The sequence below is a fragment of the Mus musculus genome, chromosome 2, assembly GCF_000001635.26.
Source record: "Mus musculus strain C57BL/6J chromosome 2, GRCm38.p6 C57BL/6J".
Lineage (NCBI taxonomy): Eukaryota > Metazoa > Chordata > Mammalia > Rodentia > Muridae > Mus > Mus musculus.
Genome location: NC_000068.7, coordinates 132,257,826 through 132,281,866, shown reverse-complemented (window position 1 = coordinate 132,281,866; position 24,041 = coordinate 132,257,826). Strand labels below are relative to the sequence as shown.

The 24,041-nt window shown below is 44.2% G+C and overlaps 1 protein-coding gene and 1 long non-coding RNA gene across 5 annotated transcripts in view; both read right to left on the bottom strand.

The window, feature by feature from the left end:
• Positions 1–24,041, bottom strand: part of Cds2 (CDP-diacylglycerol synthase (phosphatidate cytidylyltransferase) 2) — a 58,713-nt gene that overhangs the window by 30,184 nt on the left and 4,488 nt on the right. For 3 of the 4 annotated variants that reach the window (XR_866210.2, NM_138651.7, NM_001291040.1), the window contains exon 1: positions 18,370–18,719. The exons of the other annotated variant lie outside the window; for it this stretch is intronic. Coding sequence is in view for 2 of the 3 variants with exons in the window: in NM_138651.7 (NP_619592.1) it covers positions 18,370–18,423 (54 nt within the window). In the remaining variant the exon portion in view is untranslated. Of the gene's footprint in view, positions 1–18,369; positions 18,720–24,041 lie in introns of those variants that run through there. 4 annotated transcript variants of the gene reach the window in all.
• On the bottom strand, positions 12,763–18,363 carry Gm46766. The gene is made up of 2 exons (XR_001783482.2): positions 18,127–18,363; positions 12,763–15,506 (listed from the first exon to the last, which is right to left on the bottom strand). It is a non-coding gene; the product is annotated as a predicted gene, 46766 (long non-coding RNA).

The following is a 24,041-nucleotide window of genomic DNA, read 5'->3' as shown; positions in this document are numbered from 1 at the left end:
GAACAGCTAACACTTGAAAATGCTACCCTTGTGGTAAGAAACAGCTAGTTAGTCCAGGCGTGGTGGCCACACACCTGTAAGTCTCAGCACTAAAGGCTGAGGCAGGAAGAATGTGAGGCCAGCCTTGACTACACAGTGAGACTGTCACGAACAGAACAGAAAAGGAAGAAAAGACAAAGACAGACGGAGGCAGGCCTGGCAGCATGTTACCTGTAGTCCCAGCTACCTGGGAGGAGTCAGATGTGGGAGGAGCATGTGAGCTTGGGTTTTCCAACAGAATGGGCAACATAGAGAGACCCAGCCTCAAAACAACAACCTGCTTTATCCTGTATAACTTCATTAGCTCTTGACAATAAGCCTTCATCTGCACGCTTCAACAGAAAATGAACTCTAGCCGGGCAGTGGTGGCGCACACCTTTAATCCCAGCCCTTGGAAGGCAGAGGCAGGCAGATTTCTGAGTTCAAGGCCAGCCTGGTCTACAGAGTAAGTTCCAGGACAGCCAGGGATACACAGAGAAAGCCTGTCTCGAAAAACCTAAGAAAGAAAGAAAGAAAGAAAGAAAGAAAGAAAGAAAGAAAGAAAGAAAGAAAGAAAGACAGACAGACAATGGACTCTATGTTGGAAGGAGCTTGTTTTACTCACTGCTATGCCCCATGTCTGACAGCCTTGCCAACCAGGTCATTCTACCATGGGGGAAGAACCTGAAAACTCAAGGTTCTTGGAACTAAGTCTCAGCGAAGCACTGACAAAGTTAGCAAACATTTCCGGCCTGACTGAGTCCCTCGGCGCATACTCAAGCAGGAATTTCTAGGTACAGACTGTGGGGCACGGCCTCAGCAACTCCAAGAGGTGTTGGTTCAAAGAATCGGCCTCTCAATCAGAATGTAAGGATGACGGGATAGACTGTCCAGAAAGAAGGCTAAGGCCCCGAGACAGGATCTCTCAATGAGCCACACCAGAGAGACATGAGAGGCACTGAGCTTGTCCTGCATGGTGACAGCCCAGGCTGTCCATGTCCCTGCAGGTTCTTTCTACCCTGAGACCAGAGGACTAATGCCAAGAAAACTCCCAAGACACCATCAAAGCAACCATCAGCTGCATCTGACTCATGTTCAGAGTGCTAATACCGGCAATCCACTGAGCTGTCTTCATAATGAGCATCCATTCCCGGAGCACATTAAGAGGGAAAGGCTGAGCATGAAACAGAAACAGCTACCACTGACCTTCGAAACAAGACACTCCTCAGCTCAGGGAAAAGAAACACAGCACAAGCCATGGGATCCTGGGGGAAATCAAGTCATCTTGGACTTCATCTTTTTCATCTACAAAAGAAGAAAATTCCTACTTCAAGAATAATTAGACGAGCCGGGCAGTCTCGTATGCCTTTAATCCCAGCACTTGGGAGGAAGAGGCAGGAGGATTTCTGAGTTCGAGGCCAGCCTGGTCTACAGAGTGAGTTCCAGGACAGTCAGGGCTATACAGAGAAATCCTGTCTCAGAAAAAAAAAAAAAGAAAAAAGAATAATTAGACAAAACATGGCTATATTTTTTCCAAGTAGCAAGTTGAGACCCACTGGGTCTTGAAATTAATTTACTGGGTTTTACAACACACACACACACACACACACACACACACTGCCAGAAAGTAGGTTGGTGGCTCCCACGGGAGAGGTCAGTGAACAGAAGACACCACACAGAAGCCTCCCCACGGGAGCCTCCCCAGGGACTGGAAATGTTCTGTCTGATCTGCGGCTGCTGCGGGATGTGCTTAATTTATGAAAAGTCACTGGGAAAGGACAGTATGTGCACATTTCTGTTATAGCTCAACAAAAGAGCTTCAGAAAGGGTAGCTATGATAATGAAATCAAAGAGTAGCAAACTTTGACTTGTTTACAGAAAGAGTGCTGTGTTTTGAAGCTTTTGTTCCCAAATCACATGTATATACAAGCTGACATACACAGATCCAAATCCTAGTGATGGGGCCATTAAGGGTGTGGGGGCAGATAGAAGACATCTTTTTAAGGAAAGCTTGGGTTTGGGGGGTAAGGCTCAGCAGGAGAGCACTTGGGCAGCATGTGCCAGCCCCTGCCCTTGACCTCCAGTACCCCCACCCCCTCCTCCCATGGCGTGATACAGTGCACTCTGAAAGCCTGGACAAGCTGGCAGGCTCACCTGCAGTGTCCTCTTTTAGAAGCCTGACCTCCCTGCATAATCCTCAGGAGGAAGAAAAGCAGCCAATAGGGCAAAGCTTCTGCCTGAAGATTAAGTCTCAACAGAGCTCAAAGACTTTCTCAACAGATGAAACTGAAGGGCATCAAGACAAGCAGGAAATCCTGTTTTGGAGGAAAAAAAACGCAGATTACTAGCAACTAAAGACTACAGTCAGCCCACTGGCCTCAAGTCCTCAAAGTTAGCATAGCACAGGGGAGTCTAGCAATGTCTGACTAGAGGAAGGGCAGCAGCTTAGTGGTCCCTTGGCTTCTCCTCCTAGCGTCAGCTCATACAGGGAAAACACCTTAAACAGAAAGATCTAATATTTATTTATTAATAAATAATAAATCTATTTTAGGGGGCTGGTGAGATGGCTCAGTTGCTAAGAGTACCTGACTGCTCTTCCGAAGGTCCAGAGTTCAAATCCCAGCAACCACATGGTGACTCACAACCATCTGTAATGAGATCTGACTCCCTCTTCTGGAGTGTCTGAAGACAGCTACAGTGTACTTTACATATAATAAATAAATAAATCTTTAAAAAAAATAAATCTATTTTATATTTAATAAACTCAGTTAATGTGGGACATCTTGGTAAATTTTCTTTAGAAATAATATTTAAATTTTGTCTACTAACCTACCCAGGAAGAATAATTAATGTTCAAAATTATATTTTTTATTAACTTGGGTTTTTAATTACCATTCTGAGGTATGTCAAAAAGTTAAATATTTGAACCACTTGATTTTCTTAAATCCTACGCATTTTTAAATGAAACACTAGGGTTGTGTTAATGTAGCATTAACGCATATTTTACCTGGTACTTCAGCACTAAAATAAAACACAGGCCGATTTTCTTTGTGCTTCACAACACATCAGTCACTAAGCATATCAAACTAAGTCAGAGGCCTGGCTCTCACTGCCCAAGTCGTTGCTAATCTTCACAGCTGATTTAGCACCAACTCAACCTCAACCTCCTGACAAGCCACAGGTGCTGGGAACTGGGTCCAGCCATGGGAAAGGAGTGCATGACCAAAGCCAACCCTGTGAGCCTAACCCCTGCGGCAGCTGAAGAAATCTAAGTCAGGAATCCAACTCCAGAGAGCATGTGCTGAGAAGACAGCAGGAGACGCCACCTAACGGGGCCGTGGACAGTGATTTCCACAGGAGCAAGGGGAAGAAAGGAGATGTGGAAGTGGGCTGCAAGAGTCCAGAGAATTTCCTAGAAGAAGCTGGAGTTGGTCTGGGTCTCAGAAGATTGGGGCTCTGTGACAGTCACTGCACAGTTCCAGGATGCTCCTGCTTCCGGGATGAAAACCTCAAAGACTTCTGGGCACTGTCACTGCCTCCTCTCTACAAAAACAGATGCAGAGAAAGGCAGGTTCTCCCGGAGACATTCAAGCCTTCCTTCTTTGGATGGCTCTTTCACCAAACCCAGGAAGAAAACTGACTTAGGAGATTATGTGTTCTGCAAGACCAGAAAGGAGAAAGTTGATCAAGGTCACGTGCTCTGCAGACCCTTCCTCATTAATGTTTTCCTGGGATGCATACATAGACAAATATACAAACTTCATGAAGATATCTTCAACATGGTTTCAGTCAAAGGGTGTGTGTATATCTATTAACTCAAAACCCAGTCAACATTTTAAATGAATGCATACAAAAATCCTCACAATAAATTCACATAAAATCCAAGAAACCATCTATTCTGCAAAGTACATGGAAATTTCAAATGTGTAGTCCCTGACAGTCAAAGCTACTGACATTTTGAAGCTTGCATTAGTAGCATGTTCTCTGCAGCAATAAGATGGTGAGATACTGTACTTCATTAAAAAACAAAAAACAAAGACTCGGTAGTTAGAACACTTGTTGCTCTTCCAGAGGACCTGAATGTTGGTTCCCAGCATCCAATGTGGGGGTGGCTTACAACCACTTGTAACTCCATCTCCAGAGAATTCCCCATCCTCCTCTGGTCTCAGGCACACTCACACACACACAAAAATAAATACGTAAATATTTTTAAAACACAGATCCAATATTTAAATGAAATATCTCATAACAGCTCCAATTAAGTCTTGTTTATAATGAAGTGTCACTCGCCCACAGCTTGACTGTCCAGAGTCTACAGGACAACTAAAGAGTGACGGACAGTATCACCGGTACTCAGGGAAACTGTACCATCACTGCAATGCCATCCAAACCAAACACTGGGAGCAGCGGGCGTGTGTCACTGTGCTCAAGATCTGATGGATCGCACACCATCACTTTTATACCCAAGACAGTGACAGCTTCAGTCCTCTGCTCCATGACAAGCAAGGCACATGCTTCGTTCATTATAGTGGCTGCTCTTAATTACTAAGGTCTTTATTACTTATTTATGTAGATCTATCAAAACTTGCCATGTTATAAATTAAAACTGAGAAATTTCTGAAATACAAGAATACAAGTAATGTGGTTCCTCAAAAAAAAAAAAATTAGAATGACTTAGGTTCTGGCTATACACTAAAAGCATTGTGAGCAGAGCCAGGCGTGATGGTGTATGCCTTTGATCCCAGCACTCAGCAGGCAGAGGCAGGTGGATTCAGGGCCAGGCAGAACACAGTGAGTTAGTTCTGGGGCAGCTGGAGCTACATAAAGACCCTGCCTACTTGTATTGACAACAGCACTATTTGCAACACTGACTACTGCATGGCTTACGTTGAATAAATACTATATATTAAATTTGTTCTCCAGAGGCTCTGAATATAGAATTTCTATCAGGCAGTCAATCACCTATGATTGAAAAAGCTTGATCATACAATGGAGGAGTGTTATTGTTGTTTTGTGACAGGGTTTCATACAACCCATGCTGGCCTCAAGTATGGCCACTATGTAGGTCAGGTGACCGTGAACCCTCCCTGCTTCCAATGCTAGGGTTACAGAGGTATCCCTAGAGGGTGCACGCCTCGGACCCTGGCTGGTCTGGGTATACTTAGCTTCCACACAAATCAACAATGTCCTACAGCACTTGCAGCACTTCACCCTCCCAAATAATGCACTGACCCGACTTATGTAAACTCTTAGTACTTTCAGCCCTTTTCAGTTTTAGACATTTAGATGGATATATTTCATCATAGGCTTTAATTATCAGTGCTCTGATGACAGGTACTGATACTGGCCTGACTAACTGATTTCTGGTGCTAGAGTGTAAACCCAGGGCCTCACACAGGTCAAGCAAATACCTTTCCACTGAGCTAACATCCGCAGCCTTTTTAAGTTTGAGACAGTCACACTAAAGTGCCCAGGCTGGCCCAGAACTCTCTACAAACCCACTGCCTCAGGATCCAAAGTAGCTGGGACTGTGGATCTGCCCCGGCTGGGCTCTAAGTATCTTTAGTGCCTTTTCCTTTTCTTGTCATTACATGCTCGTGTGTGGCAGGGTTTGTGCATTTAAGTGCAGGTGCCTGTGGAGACAAAGACATGAACTTCTGAACTTCTGTTTCTTTTTTTTTTTTTTTTTTTTTTTTTTTTGGTTTTTCGAGACAGGATTTCTCTGTATAGCCATGGCTGTCCTGGAACTCTCTCTGTAGACCACGCTGACCTCAAACTCAGAGATCCACCTGCCTCTGCCTCTGCCTCCTGAGGTGTGTACCACCATGCCCAGCTAACCTTCTGTTTCTTGAACTCTTAAGAGAATGAAGACTTTCTATAAAACATACCTGACATGGGATTCATTTCCAGAATGGATAAAGTGCCCCAACAAAGCAAATGGAAATGCAGCTGGAAAGAAAACCAACACCTCGTGGAACTGTAAGGAAAAGTGTTCAGGACTGGAGAGATGGCTTGGCAGTTAAGATGCTCACTGCTCTTACAGAGGACCAGAGTTCGTTTCCCAGCATCCATTGAATGTCTCCTAATTTGCCTAGAACTCCAGCTCTAGGGAATCCAGCGCCCTCTTCTGGTCTCTGCAGCCACTGCAGTCACTGGCCCATGCACACACAAGCCCATGCAGCCACTGGCCATGCACACACAAGCAAAATAAAAATCTTTAAGACAAACAAACAACGAAGACAGCAGTTAAGCCTTGCACTGTAGTTTACACCTTTAACTCCAGCACTAGCAAGACAGAAGCAGGTGAATCTCTATGAGCTCCAAGACAGTGAATGCTGCATAGTAAGACTCTTAAAAAGGAAAAAAAAAAAAAATGTTAAAGAAAGTTAAGTTTATTTACAGTACAATAAAAAAGAGCCTAAGAAGGAATGTGCCTATAGTTCCAGCTACTAAGGCCTTGTAGAGGACTGCTTGAGAGTTCAGAGCAAGTCTGAACACAGCAAGAACACTCCTTTTGTTTTAGGTTTCTGTTTGTTTGTTTGTTTGTTTGTTTTGTTTGTTTGAGGCAGGCTCTCACTCCTGAAGCTCACTATGTAGACCAGGCTTTCCTCAGACTCACAGAGATCTGTCTCCTCAGTACTGGGATTAATAGGCATGCTGGCTTTTACCACACCCGGCTAAGACCAGATCTCTTGCCAAAACATAAAAAATAAAAAAAAAAATAAAAATATTTAAATATATCCGTTAATTTTATTTATTTTTCTTCCTAAGTCTGATGGGCTCACTATTCAGTAAAGTTCAGAAATCATTGCTCTTCTTCAAGTCTTTCGTATTGAGTAGTTTTCCCTTCTTCCCCATCCCTGCCTTCCCTTCCCACTCCCTGTCTCAGCAGGGAAGTGAAACGTCTTGAGCCATTTATTTACAGAAGCAGCCAGGCTATTGGTCCAGTGGTGGTTTTTAGTGTATTCTTTTGTCCTTTCAATTTCCTGTCAATTAGCCTTTACAATCGAAAATTCTGATAACTTTCGAGTAGGATTTTTCTAGAAGACTCCCCTAGCAGAAGCTATGGAATGAATCTGGTATCTCTAGGATAGCACAATTGCTATCTCATCCCATTAATTCAACAGGCTGAAACAGCTCCATTATTGTTTTTGTAGTAACGGAGATTGAATCTAGGGCCTGACCACTGATCTACATTGCCCAGTCCCTTGATACTTTATGACTCCTTTACCGCTTTCTGAGAGAAACTTTCCCTCATCAACTATCTGCTTACTCTAAAGGTAAGCATGGTGGCTAGTTTTATGTCAACTTGACAGACACAATCTAGGGTCATTTTAGGCCTCTATCAGAATGGCCTGTGGGCAAACCTGTGGTGCATTTTCTTGGTTGATGACTGAAGTGGAAGAGACCAACTATAAACAGTGCCATTCCTGGGCTAGTATTCCCGGTGCTTAAGAAGCAAGCCAGAAGAAAGGACTCTCTCATGGCCTCTGCCTCTGTTCCTGCCTCCAGGTTCCTGCCCTGTTTTTCCCTCAGTGATGAAGTGTGACCACAGAGTTGGACGCTGAAATGAACCCTCTGCTCCACTGGCTGCTTCTTCTGTTGTGGTGTTTGATGACTGTCGTAGAAACCTGACTAAGACACCCAGCAGTAGCTGCTGTGGCCACTGCTTCTTTTTGTTAGTATGGGACAAGGATTCTTTGTGTAGCCTTAGCTATCCTGGAACTTGCTATGTAGACCAGGAGGCCTAAAATTCAGAGATCTGCCTGCCTCTGCCTCCTGAGTGCTGAGATTAAAGGTGTGTGTACCACATCTGGCTTGCCGATATTAATATTTAAGATTTAATTTTTGGGCCTGGAGAGATGGCTCAGCAGTTAAGAGCACTGACTGCTCTTCCAGAGGACCTTAGTTCAATTCCCAGGAACCACATGGTGGCTCACAACTAACTGTAATGGAATCCGACACCCTCTTCTGGTGTGTCTTAAGACAGCAGTGGTGTACTTACATAAAACAATCTTTTTTAAAAAGTTTAATTCTATGTAAAAATAAAAGCATCCTATTCATATGCAACTGTGCTTTTGTGTTCAATGAACAAAAATTCTATGATTAGCAACCCCTGGGGTCAGGGAGATGACTTGGCGGATAAAGATGTTTGCTTCTAAGCCTGAAAACCTGAGTTGGATCCCTGGAACCCACATGATGGAAAGGAAGAACTAATTTCAGAAAGTGATCCTATCACCAAATACATACCACCGTATACTCAACCCCATACATAAATAAATGTTAAAAATACAATTTGTATTAGCAATGGTGGTGCATGCTTTTAATCTCAGCACTCAGGAGGCAGAAAGAGGCAAATCTCTTGTGAGTTCAAGACCAGACTGGTCTACAGAGCGAGTTCCAGGACAGCCAGGGCTATACAGAGTAACCCTGTTTCAAAAAGACAAAAAAATAAGATAATAAAATGAATGTGTATATGCATGCATGCATGGATATGTTAAATGTGGATGCTTGTATGTGTGTGTATCTATGTAAAGGGCAAAGGTCAACACAGGAGTCAATTCACTGTGTTTTTGAGACAGACTTGTCATTTGCCTGGACCTCATTAAGTAAGCCCCAGAGAGTCATCTGTCTCTGCTGTCACACCTCCAAAATTACAAGCTGTGCCACCACATCCAGCTTTTTTGGATGGGTTCTCATATCAGGCTCAGTGCCTCAGCTCATGTAGCAAGCAATTTGATGGCTATGAAGGATGTCCCCATCCCTAACATAAACTTCCGAACTTAGTTAAATGTTTGATTTGTTTAGCTACTTTGTTTGCATATATACCCAGAGTTAGGTAAACATTTCTCTGGGAAAACAGGGTAGCCTGCTCTGAAGTGTGCTTCGTACAGAGAAGGAAAGACAACGCCACACAGCCATCACCAGACATCCTTCCCACTGCTGCTCAGAGGAAACAGTAAGGCAAATCAGTACAGGGCTACAGAATAACGCAGGCAGGCCAAACCCCCACGTCTGCACTGCCACTGCCACGCTATAATACAGTAGTAGTTCTTGAAAAAAAAATCAAGAAACACACTGTGGAGGCTACCAATTTCCTGTAGAAGAAAATGCACTCCTTGTATCAAAGGCTTAAACAATGGCCACCCTTTACTGGCTCAGCAGTTCTAAACAAAACAATCTTCCAAGGAGATCAGGCAAGAATGGGAGAGTTTAGTGTTTTGTTGGTGGGGTGTTTGTTTGTTTGCTTGTTTAAACTAGAGCTATCTTATACAGCACTAGTTATAATAGCCAAACATTTAAAACAATTTTAATTCTTAACGAATTTAACAGACTAAAGCACAGCACAAAACACAATAGCCTATAGCTTTTAAAATTGTGGGAGAGGGGCACTGGAGATGAACTAAGTAACCAGGAGTACCTGCTGCTCTTGCAGACGTTACTTTGGTTCCTAGCACCTATATGGTAGCTCGTCATCTCCTGTAATCCCAGTTCCTGGGGACCCAACACCTTCGGGCCTCTGCAAGCTCCTGCACATATGTGGTGCACACAAACTCACGTAGCCACACACACATAAAAATAGTAATGTTTTTAAGTCTAAAAAAACAACAGCAACAACAACATGGTGGCTGGAGCAGGTTAGTGCGCTGTTTTGATGTGGCAGCAGCTGCAAACCAGGACCCAGGCAAGATGGCGGGCAGTCCAAGAAGGAGAGTCATCTGCTCGTGTCTCGCAGACTGGGCAGACCAACTGACCTTCCCAACCTCAGTAACATTGGCTCCCGAGAGCAAAGACCGTGCTTTATATCAGATTCTCCCCAGATGCTGGGAAACGGTGCTGCCAGATTCTCTACAGTAGGCGGGACTGAGGTGAGCTGTGTACGTGTGGTGAACGGCAAGGTGGTTCATCTTTTATGAAGAGTTCTATGGGTTAGCTGGGCGTGGAAGTGGAAGAGGATGACAACAAAAGATGCTCTAAATGCTGGGACCAAGGCCCAGGATCAATGACACGGAGGCATCCAGAAGGAGGCTCCACAGAAGACAGAAAGGAGTCTATGACTTTGTTCCATAATTCACAGAGTAGCTTCACAAGTGCTAGAAGACGCAAAGCACAGATGGGCTAGAACAGCAGGAGCCGAGAGCCCATCCTGAAGCTAGAGGAGGCTCAATGTGAGGAGTTCCCAAGAGCGAAAGCATCAAGTCCAGAACTCAGGGAAATGAAATGTGCTAGGCAGCAGATAAACCTGAGTCCTGGGCTGGGCAGAGAGAGGAGCAAGGAATTACAAGACTAACAGATATCTTCTTAATAATTTAGATTCACTTATTTAGTGTGTGTGTGTACGCGTATGTGCGCACATATACACATGCTACATGTTTGGAAGTCATACATGCAATAATTGGTTGTCTTTTTGTAGAATGCAGGGATCGGGCTGTCAGACTTGGCAGCAAGCTTATTCATTGGGGCCCAAGGCTAGCAGATTTCAAGCCTAAGTAACTGTAGGATCTGTGGTTCTAGCTGAGGAGGAAAAGAAGCTATAGGAACAGGGTCAGCATAGAGAACATGGCAAACTCAGGTATGAGACAAGCAAGCTTGCACTTAGGAAAAGACAGGGGAATGCGTTCAGACCGTTGAACCACAGGACTAGTCAGGACACAGATGGGAGGACACAGCAGTAAGAGTCAGTGGTGAGTCCATGACAGCCATCTTTCAATATCAGAGACTCAAAAAGAGTATAATTGTTAAATCCTAGGTCCCAAGAGTGAGTTTGTTTGTTTGTTTGTTTGTTTGTTTGTTTCGAGACAAGGTTTCTCTCCATAGTCCTGGCTGTCCTGGTCTCTGTAGACCAGGCTGGACTCTAAGTCACAGAGATTCACCTGCCTCTGCCTCCCAAGTGCTGGGGTTAAAGGTGTGCACCACCAACACCTTTTCAAACTCTCAGCCAAGTCTTGAGGAAAGTCCAAGATGGCTCTATGGGGACCCTATTGCAAAGGGGGCTCCACAACACCAAATCAAAAGGACATCTGATCTGGGCAAGACAGGTCAAGCCTTCCCACAGATACCAGCACCCAGAGCTCATCAGCTCACCATGGAAAGGGTGTCTCTGGGAGATAGGAGGAAGGAGCCTCCCACTGCACCCTTCCCTCCAAATCCTGACCCAGCAAGCACTGCCACCTATAATAATTTGATAAAATTTAACTTTCCGAGGACAGGCAGCCATGTGGGCCCAATGCCATCCCTACTGTTGGATAAACATGAGGTCAAAGATCAGTGACTGGCACAGGGAAGGTGGCTAATGGGGCGGTGGGGTGGGGTGCCTCACTACTCCCCCAGTCAAGCAGCTACTAGACAACAGGCCTTGGAGAGCTGAAACCCTGCTTAATGCCAGGAACAAATCAGCATTCATTCAACAAGTCTCTGGCACACTTAGTAGTCAAGAGCCCAAGCCTCTTTCCCAAACTGGAGGAGTGAGTGGCTGTACTTTTTTAACCCCACAGCCTCTTGGGCCACTCAAGGACCAGAAACTGTCACAGGACAAGTACAAATAAACAAGCTATATGAAGGAATTCGATCAGCCTATACAACCTCAGGAGAATGGAGAGTTGTGAAAACTAGAAATACTGGGCGGACGCTTTCAAACAATCTAAAGAATGATTATTTGAACTGTGAAATGAATCACAAGATTCATTTTCAATGAGTTTCTCCCAGGGTCAGTGACACAGGCCTATGATCTTAGCACTTAAGAAGCAGAAGCAGAATGATCAAGAGTTGAGGGCTAGCTTAAATTACATGAGAGACGTTGTCTCCAAAAACCAAGGGCTTGGCTGAGAGACGGTGACCTGAATTCAAACCCAGGAACACAACCTCCACACACTCAGCATAGCATGTTTACCTACACACACACACACACACACACACACACACACACACTCTACACACACAAATACACACACATACTCTCTCTCACACACACACTCTCACACACACACTCTCACACACACACACTCTCACACACACACTCACACACTAATTTTTAGGTTTTTGTTTTAAGGGTTAGGGGTGTAGAATGACTGAAGTAGAAACCATTAGAGCCTAGGTATGACTTCCTACCCCATTAAAAATAAAAACAACTTTAAAACAAAACAAAACAAAACAAAAACAAAAACAAAACAACCCCAGCTCACTGGGAATCAAAAAGAGGCTGGATATAGGTGAGTGGTAGATGACCTGCCAAGCATGGACAAGGCCCTGGTTCCACCCCCAGCGTGTGAGCATGAGCTCACAACCCTGATAAAATTATAGATCTGACCCTATACATACTGACATCAGCCTCAACCAGAGACACTATGTATACTAGAGCCACAGGCAATGCGCACTGCAGACTGAAACAGAGTATGTTCTGAGAGGTGTCAATCTGATGACGGATGCTGGGACAGACAGCTCTGCTGCTTAGTCATGCCTGGCCAGCACTTCCTCTAGTAACCTCACTCTCACTGCCCTGAGTGAAGTTCTGTGGTGGCCAAGCCCCAAAAGGGCCACTCACAGATGGCCTAGTGGCTACTCTCTGGAATGGACTTCAAAATGTATAAATCAGAGAACCAATGATTAAGAATTGTTAAATCTACTTTCTCTTAAAAAAAAAAAACAAAAACAAAAACAAAAAACTTCCCCCAATCACACCACACACACTGAGACCTCACTTGTATTTTACATCTTATACTTAAGATATTTTTTTGCAACTTTTTATTTATAATTACATAAGAAAACTGAGCCTCAAGTGGTGGTACACGCCCTTAATCCCAGTCCTCAAGAAAGCCCAGGATCTCTGTGAGTTCAAGGTCATCTTGCTCTACACACTGAGTTCCAGGATACAGTGAAACTCTGTCTTTACAAAAAGAAAAAAAAGAAAAAAAAATATCAAGAAATAAGGATAGATAAAATCTAATTATTAAAACCAAAACATGTCAATATAAGAACCTGTAACGACTTTAAATTAATGCATTAATTCTATCCTTAAAGACATTATGCAACATGAGAGGAAAAATTTACATGACTCACACTACCAAGCCCTACACCTAACTATGTTACCTTAGGCAAGAAACTTAACTTGGCAGATGGTGGTACCTCTTACAGGAAGCAACAACCTGTAAGACCCCGAGTCAAAGATAGCAAACTAACATTTTTAAAGGGTATTAAGTCATAAACAACAACATGAACTAACCAGTACCCCCAGAGCTCGTGCCTCTAGCTGCATATGTAGCAGAAGATGGCCTAGTCGGCCATCATTGGGAAGAGAGGCCCCTTGGTCTTGCAAACTTTATATGCCTCAGTACAGGGGAACGCCAGGGCCAAGAAGTGGGAGTGGGTGGGTTGGGGAGCAAGGCCTAGGGAGGGTATAGGGGACTTTCAGGATAGCATTTGAAATGTAAATAAAGAAAATATCTAATAAAAAATTGTTTAAAAAAGGACATATGCTAATGCATGCAAATGCAAAGTATTTTGAATAAAATTAACTTTGTAGGGGAAAATGGATTTCAAGAAGTCATAAATTGAGAAGTAACTGAGTCTTTAAAATAAAATATTGTTTCTCCAACATATACCAGCAAGATGGCTCAATGGGTAAAGGTGTTTACCACCAAGCTCATTGCAAACTCCAGGGTCTTACAGGCAGAAAAAAGCAGCCACTCTGCAAGTTACCTTCTGACCTCTGCATGTGCCAATGCACACCTCAGACAATAAATAACAAATAAACATTTAAAAAATGTTAAGCACCCTAAAATGCTAGGATATATGACAAACCTACCTTTCCCCACATTTCACTACATAATGTCTACAAGCCGTGGTTAAGGCTTTCTGCTTTTTCAATTCCCAAGTCACTCCTTATGTGAAAACTTTTTAAAAAAGAAATAATACATGGGGCTGGAGGAATTCTTCAGTGGCTAACAGCACTTGCTCTTGCAAGGGACCTGGGTTCAGTTCCTAGCACACATACGGCTGCTCTCAACCATCAATAATTCTACTTCCAGAGGATCCAATGCTCTCTTCTGGCTCCATGGGCACCAGGCACACAGGTTCTACATATACATACATACAAACATACATCCTTTTTTCTCTCTTAACTAGTGTTAGGGTGTTAAAGAGGTGGAAGAAAAGGGTGGAAAGGGTGGAAAAAAGACTCCCACAAAGTAAAAAACACCAACACATACAAAAAAATTAATTTAAATTTTATTAAAATCTGTTTTAACCAGCAGCAGCAACAGTGCTAACATGTTCTTACAACAGCCATGCTCTGTCTTAGTGCATAACCTGTACACACACTAATCCATGAAGCACATTCAATTTTCCCACTTAGGATTTAGGTTTTGACAACTGACTTACACCACTGGTAACATGGCAGAGCCTAGTGATAGGCTGATTTCACAGACACTCTGATTTATCTGCAATTAAAATGTGAATTCTCCTTTCTAGCCATGTTGGCATATACCTTTAATAACAAGCCTGGGAAGACAGAGACAGGAGGATTTCCAATTCAAGACCAGCATGAGCTAAATAACAACTCTGAGGCCAGCCTAGAGCACACAACCCTGTTAATAAATAGCAAACAACCTGCTGCCTATCTATACTAACTTCATCCATCTAGAATAGAACCCCTTAAACAACTAATGCTATGTTTTCAAACCATATCAGCATCTAAGTACAGCAGAAAATCCAGAACCTTCCATTTAAGTCCCTAACAAAAAGTCTCCTGAAATGCCAGTCCGAGTGTTTTTAGTGTTTTGGTCCAGGTTTCATCCTTTAGCTTCCTGGGCTGTGCTGGGAAAACATGGTCAGGCAGCAGCGACCTGTCCTAAAGCTTAACTTCCAAAGGTCTTAGTTTGTCAACTGCTTTGGGACTCTAGATCCCAGAGAACATTGCCTTTATTAGCAACTAGCTTTGAGAATTCCATTCTAGATGCTAAATATAACAAAATTCCTCCTGACCTTTTACAAACACATTCTTCAGATTATTTTCATAGTGGTGATTGTCTATTAACAACTCAGATTTGCAAACACATTTTAGCAACTATAATAACATTTTGAGGAATCTTTCAAAATTGTTCTTTGAAGAATTGCCTTGAAAATTGTTCTTCAGGGCCCTGGAGAGATGGCTCAGTGGCTAAGAGAACTGACTGCTCTTCCTGAGGTCCAGAGTTCAAATCCCAGCAAACACATGGTGACTCAAACCATCTGTAATGAGATCTGTGCCCTCCTCTGGTGTGTCTGAAGACAGCTACCGTGTACTTATATAATAATAAATAAATAAATCTTTAAAAAGGAAAAAAAGAAGAAAAGAAAAAAATGTTTTGGATTCTTGTACTATGAAGTAACGGAGTTCAAATTTCACAATTCATTTCTCTAAAAGTCATGTATGCTTCCTCACCTCTGAGCCCTTGGATTGTGACACAACAGTATTAGCAAATCAGAATTGTGGCAGTAAGTCTTCCTCCAGCCTAGTAAACAATACACAAGAATTGGGTGGTGAGCTGGGTCCACAGCTGAGAGGGCTTGCTGCTCTTGCACAGAAGCAGAGGTCAGTTCCCAGTATGCATATCAGGCAGCTCACAAGCACCCAAAAGAGGAACTCCAGCAGATCCAATGCCTTCTTCTGGCCTCCGAGGGCATGCATATACACATGCACATACACATGCAAATATAAATTACAGCAAACCTCTTTCTAAAGAATAAAGATTTTATAGCTGAGCATGGTAGCACACGCCTTTAATCCCAGCACTTGGGAGGCAGGGGCAGGTGGATTTCTGAGTTCGAGGCCAGCCTGGTCTACAAAGTGAGTTCCAGGACAGCCAGGACTACACAGAGAAACCCTGTCTCAAAAAAAAAGGGAAAAAAAAAAAAAAAAAAAGAATTCAGATTTTAAAATTTTTGCTACATATATTCATCAAAAAAAAAAAAGGCATTTCACTGTTTCCTAAGCACATTTTTTTTAATTTTTAAATAACTTTTAAAAATTTTTTCGGGCGGTGGTGGCACATGCCTTTAATCCCAGCACTTGGGAGGCAGAGGCAGGCGGATTTCTGAGTTCGAGGCCACCCTGGTCTACAAAGTGAGTTCCAGGACAGCCAGGGCTATACAGAGAAACCCTGTCTCAAAATAACAACAACAAAAAAAAAAAAGAAAGAAAGAAAGAAAGAAAGAGAGAAAGAAAGAAAGAAAGAAAATTAAATTTTTTTCATTTATTAAAAAAATACTTATTTTTTAATATTTGTATTTATGCTATTAAAAATCCTATGCACGACAATTCAGAAACAGTAAGTAATCACTACTCGGCGTGGGCCGATTGCCTACAACAATCTTTTAAGCAGAATGCGTAACTGTTATGTTTTAGGGAGCATACGCCTAGCAGACCTCACAACCAACCACAAGGTTCTTTCACTGTACACGTGGTTTAAATGCACTTGTAATTACTAAGGCTGGACAGCTCCTCAACCTAAAATATGGAAGTGAATGTTAAGAGTCAACTGACACTTTACGTTTGGGGAATGGAGCCAAAGAGCTGGGTGGGGAGAGTAAAAGCTGCCTCGCCCCTACTAATATCACAGTTGTTTTGTCTTGTCTAATTGTTACAGTAAATACCTGTGTGAAGATGTATTCCAACAGCTATCAGACTTCGACTGGTTGGTTGGTTTTGTTTGAGACTGGGTTTCTCTACGTAGCCCTGGCTGTCCCGGAACTTGCTCTGTAGACCAGGCTGGGTTTAGAGGATTCAGAGATCCACCTGCCACTGCCTCTGCTGGGACCACAGGCATGACCCAGCTAGACCTTCTTTCTTTCTTCTCCCCCTTCTCACACCTTCAAGTCACCCTTAATTAGACAAGGTGGCATTCAAACCCACCAAAGAATATTCAGAACACAGTTTTCTTCAGGGCCAATCCACTATCCTCGGGGAAGATTAGCGATTTCTAAGTATTGTCTTTGCAAGGTACTCCTCAAATCTGGACCTCAGCCCTAGACCTTCTCCAAAGGAAGAGAGTTCTCCTCTGATGACCCACTGTCTACAACTGTAACAGAGTTGTTTAAACCCTTTATCTTTCATCTGAACTATTCTTCCTAGTAAAATTACTGTTGGCATACTGACCCTAAGGCTTACGCTTGTTTCCTTCCTGATGTTCTAACCAATTCAAACACAGTAAAAAGGTACAAGCTGGCTAGGGGGCTAGTGCCTTTATACAGCACAGGATAGGCAGAGGTGGAGGAGGTCCAAACTAGCTAGCAGGGCTTCCTAGAGAGATTCTATCTAAAACAAAAGTTCTGATGTCAAACGTGGGTGCTTAGGCTTGATGCTGTTTCCTTAAACAGCATTGGGGGGTGGGGTGCCTTTAGTCCCAGCACTCAGAAGGATCTCTGGGATGGAGGCCAGCCTGATCTACAGATCAAGTTCCAGGACAGCCAGGGCTACAAAGAGAAACCCAGTCTCGAACAAGCAAACAAAGATACTAAACTCTGTCAACTATTAATCAGGGGAAACGCGGCATATCCTCCTCCTTTATTGAAGACAGGCTAGAAACAGACCTTCAACGGAACCCTTATTTCCGTATCAGCACGCAGGCCTACGTACGAGAGCTTCTGCAGGTCACAAGCTGACAATCTCTGACTTAACCAGTCTCCATCATTCTGGTCCAGGCTACCTCAGCCGGTTCTACTCATCACTCACTGATCCGAACCACAAATACGGTCCGTCATTCAATGTCCACAGTAAAACAACCACCCTCCACCTTTCTCAACTTCACACAAACCTCGCACTTTCAACCAAAGGAGCGCCCCCACATTGGCTGTGTCCCTGCCAAAATGGCCTCCTCCTTACCTTCCTCCTTTACCCCATCAATGCCCACACTTGGCGCAGTAAACAAACCCACCATTGGGAGCACACACCTGCTCACTAACCCGCCCTCTCACGGAGTGGATCAAGACTCCTCTCTGATAGAACCAACAGATTTAATGTTTTAATCAAGTTCAAAAGAAGGTTTTAATCTCCCAGGAGACAAATGCTATGGCCTGAGTCCTCCCCCATTCCCCAATCAACAGCAATACTTGTAAAGCAAGCGGTGAGCCTACATCGCGCTCTCCGGGCCCCAAGCAAGGTCTGTGGGGTGTCCAGCGTCCACATCGGGAAGGCCTAGGGAAGGCGAAGACCCTCCAGAGCTCACGCGCTACTCCCCGCGCCCGCAGACCGCTGTCCCCACAAGCAAAAGACACCCGCCGACCCTCTGCGCAACCCAGGCCTGGTACCCAGGGCCGCGATAAAGGTCAGAGGGCGAGGCTGCCGGCGCGCCCCTCCGCACTTAACGATGCCTCTACCTTGTCCTCCGGAGGTGCGTCCTCGCGGACAACCCTCTGCCGTAGTTCGGTCATGCTGGGGACCCCGGCGCGACGTCACCCCGAGTGAGCAGCACGGTGGCCGCGGGGGTCGGCTCAGTGAGCACGGGCTCTCGGCGGGCCCGAGCACCTCGCAGCCCCACCGTGCCTCGCACAGCCCCTGCAGCAGCGCCACTAGCCCCGAGCCCGGCCCCGCCCAGCACCGCTGCCGCCGCCCTTGCCCGGAGAGCGGAGCCGCTGTTTCCCCAGCGGCCGCTCGCTCCTCCTCCCGGGAAGCTGCGAGCCAGCGCGCACGCGCACTGCCGCCATCTCCGCCTGGAACCCCAGACGCCAGGAGGCGGGGCAGCCTGGCGGGGGTGGGGGCGTGAGCGGAGTTCGAGACACTCATTGGACAAAACCTAGAGGGGGCGGGAGAAAAAGAGCAGAGTGAACCAATGGGGTCCTTGCGTCCTACCGCAAGTCCCCGCGCGCGAGTGCTGGGTCCAGAAGGTAACCTGTTACCGGGGGACAACAGCGCCTCGTAGCGGCCTAGACTTGCTGCTCTCAGCTTGGGAGTCCAAACGAAGAGACCAGGTGGACCTCTGAACATCATAGCAGGAGGTGAAACCTGTTTCAGCTCACTTTGCCTTGCCAAGCCATGGTCGCTGGTAACTTAGTGAGCACTGATTCTGTCTAAGCACCGAACTCAGAAATAGTCTCGTCCCAATCACACACCTTTTTTGTTCACAGCACTCCAGAGACAAAGGCAAGTGGATCTGATCTATGTAACCTGTTCCACTGCTACTGAGACCCTGTATCAAAAAACAAACAACCACAACAAAAAACACTTAGAAATGGATATGATATCTGCAAGTAACATCATCCAAGATATTGCTTGTCTTAAGTTTTTGTCTTGTTTTGTGCTGAAGGTAGAACTCAGGACCTATGGGCTAGCGAGATGGTTCAGTGGGTAAGAACACTGACTGCTCTTCCAAAGGTCCTGAGTTCAAATCCCAGCAACCACATGGTGACTCACAACCACCCGTAATGAGATCTTACGCCCTCTTCTGGTGTATCAGAAGTCAGCTACAGTGTACTCATGTATAAAAATAAATCGTTCAAAAAAAAAAAAAAACCCTCAGGTTTGGCTCTTGTTAACCACAACTTCTGTGAGTAAGTTAACACCCACATCTAATTCTTTGAAAACCTTTGGGCTGAAAGGAATGTTTCCTATGGAGCCCCTCCCTCTATTCCTGACCTAGTTTAAGCATTTAGCCAGCAGCTACAAGGGTACGAGTAAGAATTAGAACTCAGACGTTTGTTACCACGCTGTAACCAATGTTCACATATGCTGCCTGAATTCAGTATTATGGGTGCTGTTCCAGCATTGTTCTCATGCAAAACAGGGCTCCCAGTCCTTAGCCAGATTGCAATCTCAAAGAAGTCTTCCACACCAAGGGTCAGGTTCCTTTTAGAGATTTTGACCAGAGCTGTGAGTTTTCAGAAAATAGGAAGAGTTCTGAAAAAGACTTACATTCTCAAATTCTTGTTATGATGTTTCAAATTAACAGCAAAATACTTAGACAAACTTCAGCCCTCTGGTCTTTGCATTTTATTTGCTATTTAACAGCTTTGCACAAATGCTTGGGTGCTCTTGTTCCTCTACTGGTGTTTGCTGGTTTTGTTGGGTTTGGGTTTTTGCTTTGTTCTGTTAGAAATAAATACCTTTTGAAGCCAGACTTTGGCTACTTTGTGGGCTTTTTTCTTTCTTCTACCCTTCTCCACCCTCTTCTTCCACCCTTTCAACACCCTATCACTATGTAGGAAAGGAAAAGAAAAAGGATAGAGGTGAAGGGTGGTGATAATATCATGTGACTATTTTCTGATAATTAAGGGCGTCAAGTTCCTTGGAGCAAGTTTGAGACCAGAATACATGGCTAGAGAAATGGTTCAATGGTTAGGCGCACTTATTGCTCTTGCAGAGGAAGGAGGTTTGGTTCTCAGCACCCATACAGGACGAACTGCCCATAATTCTGGTTCCAAGGGACTCAAGTCCCTCCTCTGGCCTCTAGGATCGTCTGCAATTACATGGTACACGTGTACACGTAACTCATACAGTCACATGCATACAAAAAATAAAATAAAATATTATCTTTAAAAATAATACAGGACTGGAGAGATGGCTCAGTGACTAGGAGAGCTGGCTGTTCTTCCAGAGGACCTGAGCTAAATTCTCAGCCACACATGGGAGCCCGTAACTGTCTGAGACTACAGTCCTAGGGGATTCAACCTCCTCGTCTAGCCTCTGAGGGCACCAGCTACACACATAGTGCACAGATGCACATAGAGACAAAACACCCACACACAGAAATAAACCAAGACCTGGAAATCAATCGATATAAATCAGAGTCATGAAACTCGATGAGGTGTGTACTCAGTGAGATAATGCCTTCCGACTCGGCCTGAACAAGGTTCTCACTTAGCATCATCAAACCTAACTGAGCGCAAACCAAATGCATCCCTAAAATCAGTGTGGTAGGGAGCAGGACTCCATTAACCGGACATTCTAGAAACCATGCTAATAGCACTTCAACTTTAATGCCTCGCCTTCAATAGCAGAAAGAAAAGTAAAAAATGTTCCTGTCATCCTTCATGTGCTTCCTCTGTTCCTTGGGGTTGGTTCTCATTGGTTGGTTCTCATTGGTTGGTTCTCATTGGTTGGTTGGTTGGTTGGTTCTCATTGATTGGTTGGTTGGTTTGGGTTGTTTGTTTGTTTCCTGCTCATTATATTTAGTTTTTTCTCTGGAATCTTTTCTTCCAGGACTCAGGCATTTTGTAAATTTCTTTCTTGTAAATTTTTCATTATAAAATTTCTTCTTAGATTTATTATTCTTCCAAGTATATGTGCCTGATCCCTGTAGAGGTCAAAATCAGAAGAGGTTTTTAGATTCCCCTGGAACTGGAGTTACAGATGGTTGTGAGCAATCATGGGGGTGCTGAGAATCAACCCCGAGTCCTCTGCATCAGCAACAAGTGCCCTTAACCACTGAACGATAATTGTCTCCAGCCCTCAGGTGTATTTTATTACGTTTTCCCTTCATTACACCTCCTGGTTAATTCCTTAATTTTTAAATATTGTGTTCATTAATAGAACTTGGGATTCCAGTCTCCCAGAATATCCAGGCTGATTACAAACCCAGTGTAAGAGGCAGTTACTATTATTGGGTTTAATAATGTCACTTCATAATTAAACACCTCCTGTTTTCTTCCTTCCTTCCTTCCTTCCTTCCTTCCTTTCTTTCTTTCTTTCTCTCTCTTTCTTTCTTCCTTTCCCAACAAGTTCTCTAGACTCTATAGTGAAGGCAAGCCTCAAACTCATGCAATCTTCCTGCCTCTGCCTCTGCCTCCCATATGCTGGCATTATAGGAACACATCATCTAACCTCAACCCTGATCTCGATATTCTCACACACACACACACACACACACACACACACACACACACACGATGAAGTGGCGTGAAAATTGCCAAATTCCCTAAATAGGTATACCGAACCTCTTCTTACAAGAATAATTTGTCAGTGAACAATTCCTTATCATAAGTTTATTAAAGAACTATCAGGAAGGCTAGGTATGGTCAACAGTAAAGAGTTGCTGCCTACCTAACATCACTCACAGGCCTAGGCTTGTTGGAGGCCACTGACCAGTGGTTCATCATGTTCACTCTCTCCTGCCCCTCCCTCTTGCTGCTGTCCACTAACACCTCCAGCCTCATCATCCTAAATCCTAGGTTTGTGTGGTTGTCGTTGCGTTTTGTTGTTTTGTTTGAAGGGAGGGGTGTCAGTATTTTGAGATAGAGTTCTTCTGTGTAGCCTTGGCTGTCCTGATACTCACTTTGTAGACCAGGCTGGCCTCAAACTCAGAGGTCCACCTACCTCTGCCTCCTGAGAACTGGGATTAAAGGTGTGTGCTTAAGTTCTAGGTTTATGCAGTGCTGGGGACAGGACTCATGACTTCCTGTATATGTGCAACTTGAACCACATCCACAGCCCCACATTCTAAGACTTTTGATATTTATTTCTAAATTCCCACCATAAAATTACACCAGGGATGATGGGCGTCATCCCCAACCCTGACAAAGCACGGCCTTTTATACTCCCACATGCAACGTCTTCATATAGGAGGTTAAAACATATCTCTAGGGAATGCATATGTTTGTTGAGTGCCAAACAATATTTTCACACATATACTAACATTAGACTTTGATTCTGAAAGCCAGGCCTTTCTGAATTTTTAGTAAAGTTCCCTTTCTCTTACTGAAGGAAAGTCCAGAACTGCAAACAAGCTTTCTATAATGGTTTTGAAATGTTAATAACTTAACAACTCTACTGGTTATTATTATGACCTGGACAGTCCCCCAAGAATTGAGACAGACTCCAATGGGGTTTTTTTTTGTTTGTTTGTTTTGTTTTGTTTTTCCTTTTTCTTTTTTCTTTTTGGTTTTTCGAGACAGGGTTTCTCTGTCTAGCTCTGGCTGTCCTGGAACTCACCTTCAGGCTGGCCTCGAACTCAGAAATCCACCTGCCTCTGCCTCCCGAGTGCTGGGATTAAAGGCGTGCACCACCACACCTGGCTTCCAATGGGTTTTTTAAATCAGCTTTAGCACAATTCTTGGGCAGATTACTACTCGTCTAATTATCTATACTATAGACTGTTAATTCTCAACTGTGCTTCCCCAAGTACTTGCTGTTTGAGTCTCACCAGGGTTATTTCTGCTCTGTCAGTCACAGGGCATTTCATCCAACCATGTGCTCCTGGCCCATCACATCTAATGGAGACCCCCTGTTCTCCTCCTTTCTTCCTTCTCCTTCTTCAGCGCGCTCTCTCTCTCTCTCTCTCTCTCTCTCTCTCTCATTCTCTCTCTCTCTCTCTCTCTCTCTCTCATCCCTATCTGTAACCCTCAGCCTGGTAGCTGAAACCCCACCTACCTCTGTTCTCTCCAGGAATTGGCCATAGCCACTTTTATTTAACCAATAGCTTTAAACTGGGAGACACATTTTACACAACAAAGGCGAGAATCTGCTGGGGGGGGTCACAACAGATCTTGGGGTTCAGAATTTGGCCTCTGTATACACCAAATCAGCAGCACCAAATCAACCCCAGCAGCCAGCAACTCTCAGTTCGAAGCCCTGTGAGTGGGAGTGCCCCATTCCGCACTAAAAAAGTCAAGTCAAAACTTTTTCTTTACACTAATCCTGTAGATTTTTTAAAACAAAGAACTACAGAATACCACTTGAGATTCCACCAGCTCCCAGAACCAAGGTTCTGAGATTTTGGGCCAACAATGCAATCAGAGAGCATTTTCAGAAAATCATAGCTGTGAATTAGGAAAAATTTAAGTGGCTACATCTCAAGTCAATCAACTAGCAACTGACTGTGTTGAACTAGATAATTGTTCAAACTTTATCAGTTCCTTGGCTCTAGGACCTTTGATAGCCAACCAAAGCTGCTTCTGCCAGGACACTGTGCACTGGTTTGGTCTCTTGGGCTTAGAAGTGATGCCTAATCCAAATCTAAAGCTCCTATACAACCATTTTAAGACAGGTTGCTCAGGCCTGTAATCCTAGCACTCAGGAGGCTGAAACGGGATATGCATGCCTGAGGCCATCCTGGAAT